The 5411-nt window shown below is 37.9% G+C and overlaps 1 protein-coding gene across 4 annotated transcripts in view; it reads right to left on the bottom strand.

Moving 5' to 3' along the window:
• Nucleotides 1-5411, bottom strand: part of ANGEL2 (angel homolog 2) — a 20497-nt gene that overhangs the window by 14804 nt on the left and 282 nt on the right. Inside the window, exon 2 of one of the 4 annotated variants that reach the window (XM_008055149.1) lies at nt 3113-3438. The exons of 2 other annotated variants lie outside the window; for them this stretch is intronic. In XM_008055149.1, coding sequence (XP_008053340.1) covers nt 3113-3438 — 326 coding nt within the window. Of the gene's footprint in view, nt 1-1301; nt 1552-3112; nt 3439-5411 lie in introns of all 4 variants that reach the window. One more of the 4 variants, XM_008055152.1, reaches the window with a different exon arrangement.

Here is a 5411-nt window from a genome sequence, read left to right on the forward strand (position 1 = left end):
AGAACCCGCCTGGGCAGGCGAGACCTCATCTCTACAATAAATCAAAAAATTAGCCGGGCGTGGTAGCGCACGCTTGTAGTTCCAGCTACTTGGAAGGTTGAGGCAGGTTGAGGCTGCAGTGGCTGGGAGCGGCCACTGCACTCCAGTCTGGGCGACAGAGTGAGACTCCAACTCAAAAAAAAAAAGAGTAGTTATCGTTGAGTGGTAGGACTGTGGAAGATTTTTGCAAATCTTCTACAGTGATAATATATTTACCATCAAAATATCAACACCATGTATAAAAATGCCAGTAAAGTAATAATTTTAAAATACCTTCTAGTAAATGAATTTAATCAGATTGCTTTCCTCAATAACTAAGCAGCTGACACCTACTAAACTAAGGGAATAGAAATTTTGACAAGGGAAAAGAAGAGAAAGATAATTTTTATGACTAGTGAGATGATAGAACTAGAGAGTTGGACACACAATAGCATGAAGGTACTGTGGAAGGGATAGAAAAATAGAAGAAAACAAAACTAACATCTTCAACTATTACGGAACTTTGCCTAGAGCTTGTCCCATGCCCAGGAAAGGAAAGGAAACTATTCCCTTCCCTATCTTCACTGAAGATGGGGAATGGTCCAGAACTAAGGCTAGTTGTACTAGCTCCAGAGTTACTTTAAGATTTAGAACACATTTTCTATGGATAAAAACAGATCAAGTTTTTAGAAAACAATTCATTTATAAATGGGGGACTATGACAGTTTTAACTACAAATCAGTCTTCTTATGTTTATAAGACGGAAAGCGTTCTAGTCATGCAAACAAAATGCAAGCTATCATAAATGGAGCACTATTCCAGAGTCACTGACATATTAAAATATGAAAGATGAAAGTCTAAAACATGTATTCATATTTCCTTATAAAATATGTACATATAATGGCATATAAGTGCATTAAGATTTTTATAGTCCTGGTAATTATAAGAGTTTGTAAACCAATTCTTTTCCCAATTCTACTTTTTAAGTAACCAGGACCATTGGATTATCTGATTAACACAGTGGCTTTCAAACTTCTATAGCTTGTAGAACCCTTTAGCATTACATTTCAGGTCATGGAACACCAATTCCTGGCATACCGGGACTGCAGCTCGGATGATGATGTGAACACACATCCTGACCACATTTGCTTTTAGTAAACTTACAGAAATGTGTTCAAATGCAAAGTTCCACGGAAGACAATTTGAAAACCGCCAACAGAGTGGATAGTCTTTGGCCTTCATATACTTCACAACATAAATTCACACTACAAAAGCTTATATACCTTCCATATCAGGAGGAACAAGGTGATCACAGCAGAGAAGACAGGTGAATCAAAGAAAGTAAGCAATAGGCCTGATCGACTTTTTAGAGTGCCTACTTAAAAAGCATAATTGTGTCACACAAATCCTTCAAATACCACTTTAAAGTGAGAGGCAAGTTAGCAATGCTGTTCTCTTGATTGAAAAGCATTAGTGAAATATCGGAAGTCACAAATATGGCTTAACGAAGAGCATTTTCCTTATTCACAATACCTAGGAAGAATGGACATATAAAGAGTCAGGTTGCAATCAAGGGTTATCAGTACGTAAACGTAATTCACCATCCATTGAAGGGAAAACACCACAATTTTCTGAGTACCTACTATGAAGCCAACAAAGTGTTAGGCACTTTGACATACAGTATCTCATTTCATCCTCGACAGACTTTCAAAGTAATTATCTTACACTAAAAAACCAAGGAGCAAAAAGGTCAAGTAACCTGTTGAGGTTCACATAATTCGCGGAGGAGCAGAACTGAGAGCCAGAAGTAGTTCCTAAGTCCAGACTCACATCACTATGCCACAGCTCCATCTGAGAGCACACTAGATTTACAAAAAGCCAAACAAAAGAGGAGTATGCTGACCTGATGAACAACAAATAAATAAAAAATAATCTGATGTTATCATATAGCCCTAGATAAATAGATCATGGATTGTTCTTAGGAACCTAATTTTAATGACTCTATATACACCTTTTATTCATTCAAATAAGTATTTCTTGTTTATTTCCATATGCTGTGGGTAAGTACTATACAAACAGATTTTCACTTTTGGGTGCTTAGAATTTCTACTTATATGTGTTTGCTTTTTCTAACTAGATTCTTTGTAACTGTGTAGCAGTAAGTTACACATTTATTTGAACATTAGTTTAACAAAGCTGACTGGAACCCAGTTGAGGCCTACGGACTTTTTGATAACAAAAGCAGAAGGAATGCCAAGAGCACTACATCTTCTAGCCCTGACTTGGGTAAGACTTACTCTGAATGTCTTCCTTTGACAAAATATGTCAGCTCCCTACACATTACCTGTACAGGCTACTCTCAAATATCTTCAGAGGAATTATCTTCACTGAAAATCATAGGTCAATAAGAAAGACAATTCCAAATTCTACTTAGATGCCTCATTTATGTTTTCAGGGGGTGGAGGTGGGATTGGTGGCTCAGAGGGAGTCTAGAGGTTTGAGTAAAAGTAATATGAGACAAACTGAAGTAATCAACTTAAAAAAAAAAAAGTTTCTCAAAGTTGAATAAAACAAAGTTTCCCTTGCTAAAAGATAATACTTCTGACAGACTCTCAGGATTATATCTATAGACCTCAATTTAAGAAATATAGGTTTAATAAATTAAAATCTTATTCTGTAAGAATACATCTTTCATTTATGATTGTTTCTATTTAAGATTCTTTTAATATTAAAATGTCAGCATTATAAATGAAAACACACAATTTTTTTAGATCTGTGTACTTCTAAGGATATATCCAGAAATTTATAAGAGGTCTAAGGGCCTTTATTTCAAAAACATTGGATTTGAAAACTATTCTTAAATTAACTTTTATACTCTACTTCTCCATTCTTTTCCAACTTTATTTATCTGTAGAGTCACTTCTATTTTTATAGCCAGAAATACACAATTAACTGAAGATAAAGACTTCATTTTTCCTAACAGAAAACTAAAAATAAGCTAAAAATAAACACTAAATACCTATAAATCTGTAGGAGGTTCAACTCAGTCTATCACTTAGGTCTATTTCTTCACCAAGATAAATGTCACCTTTACCTTGGTGTTTTCTTCGTTTTGATGAAGGCTCATCTCCCTCAGAGTTCATGACGTAACTAGAGAGATGAATCAAAGATGTCTGGCTCAGGTTGTCAGGTCTCCAGTTAGAGTACTGAAACTGAGTTCTAGACTCAAACAAACAAGGTGGTTTCCAATTTAGTGAAAAATGCCTACTACTGAAGTATGGGTAAGGAGCACGAGAATAATGTCCAGGCCACCTCATACAACTAGAAATATGTCTGTTCCAGCAACACCTTTGCAGATCCTCCCACGGTGTAGTCCAGTCTCTGCCCAGACTCCTCGGGTGATGAGGAAACATGGGGTATCTAAAAGAAATAAATACACTCCTTGAGGCACCACTTTTTGTTCAGCTACAGTACATAAAATCTATTTCCTCAAGGGAAGACAGTGTCTAATATTTCAAATCTGACTTCTAAATCTGAAGGATAAGGGAAAAATATCAGCATCAATGTCTCAATACTCTCTCCCTAAACAACCATGAATGGTATTCTAAATACTTAACAGAGAATGCCACCCAGGCTTCCAAAATACCACATTCCCCTCAAAAAGTTCACAGCTCCACTAAGAAGAGATGAATGAGCCACCAAACTGGTATTCAGAGCTTTCTAGCACCTAAAAAACTTAACTGGAAAAAAAAATCCACAACAAACACAGTACTTAAATATGGAACTCATATCAAACTCCAATTAAAGTCCATCTTTCCTCCCGCTTGGTTTTGGAGTTAAAACAAGTTTCTGAACAGTTTTCTATACCAAGGCTAGATTTTTCCAAACAGCTGTACAGCTAGGAAAACAAAAACCTATCACAACTTCACAAAACTATTTCTCTTACTAATCAGTGGGGATAATTTATTTTTCCATTTTTTTTTAAACATACTTCTCCTTGGGTGAAATGAAAGAGTATAGAGATTACTTTCTAGAAATACATCAACACTCCAAACCTAACAGCTTCAATTTAACCCATCCAAAATATTTCTAAAGTAATGCTAACATTATTTTTAATACATATGTTGCTCTCAGGCTCTCAAGAAACTGCAGTTTAAGGACCATCTTCTTCTTACGATAATATTTTGGCAAAATATTGAAATCAGAGAAAGACTTCAATTCTGTCTTCCAGCATTCGTTATCTGTACACTTCTAAGATAGTGTCAATAACATCTACTTTTTTCACTAAGGGAATTTTGCTTAAACTGTATTTACTGTTATCTAACTTTTATATGATTTTTCATTTTAACAGCGTTTAAATTTTTTATTACATATTTTTGCAGTTTATGTATTCTCAAATTGTTCTCTGAAATCAACTTAATTGTAAATCTTTAATGGCATAACATGGGCACTGTATCCTGCTTTGTGACTACTCTAAAAGCCACAGGAATTTGAGCACTTGGTCCATGCATTTTCTATCCTAATAAGCTACTGTACCGAAATACAACACATGAACTACAACACGTAGTCTCTGCATGTGTAGTTATGTATACAGATTTATTTATCCAGATTTATTTCCTTTAGGTGTGAAGCTCCTTCAGGGTCAGAGCCTTCTTACTCATTTTAATTCCAGTCTCTTGGTAGGTGCCTAGCACCGTGTCTGGCACACAGCTGGTACTCAGGAAACACTGGTGAACTGAACTGCCATCAAGCCCCCCCATGGGAGTTAAAACCAGATCCCCACACGTGGTGTGCGGTACACTAATCGGTTTCACAGGGTACACAATTAAATCATTTGATTCATAATAGCTCAGTTTTAAAGTTTATTAGAAAAAAAATCAATACATCAAGCCCAAGACTTTGTAGAGACTGCTTAGGGTGATGCCCATGTAGGTAAGCACCTACTGAAGTGAGTTGTTTTTTTTAAAGTAAGTTCATTTAACGGAAAATATCCAGTAAATACACGTGGAACGAAAACTTGGCCATATCGTAAGAGTTGATACACAAGTGACTAAACTTTGAGAGACGCCAACACATCAACAAAAAACAAATCCCTCCTGGCGTGTGCAAGCGCGCGCCTCCCGGGGGTCAGGCCCACCCGGACTCGCGGCGGCTCCCCGCGGCCGGCCGGCTCCGAGAACAGGGTCGCGGTTTCCCGGGAGCAGACCGGGGCGGCTCTGGGGGCTGGGTTGGGGGAAGTGGGCCGGGGTCCCTGGACCACTAGTGGGGGTCGGGAAGGCCCAAGCCTGGCCGGCGGCTCGTGGGCTCGGCGGCCAAGTGTCCTGCCGGCTGCGCGCCGGGTTTACCTATCCCTCAGGGTCTCCGGAGGTTCGTCCCGGATACACCATCGCCCA

This window comes from Carlito syrichta, unplaced genomic scaffold, assembly GCF_000164805.1.
Source record: "Carlito syrichta isolate Samal-C Ts95f unplaced genomic scaffold, Tarsius_syrichta-2.0.1 Scaffold80553, whole genome shotgun sequence".
NCBI lineage: Eukaryota > Metazoa > Chordata > Mammalia > Primates > Tarsiidae > Carlito > Carlito syrichta.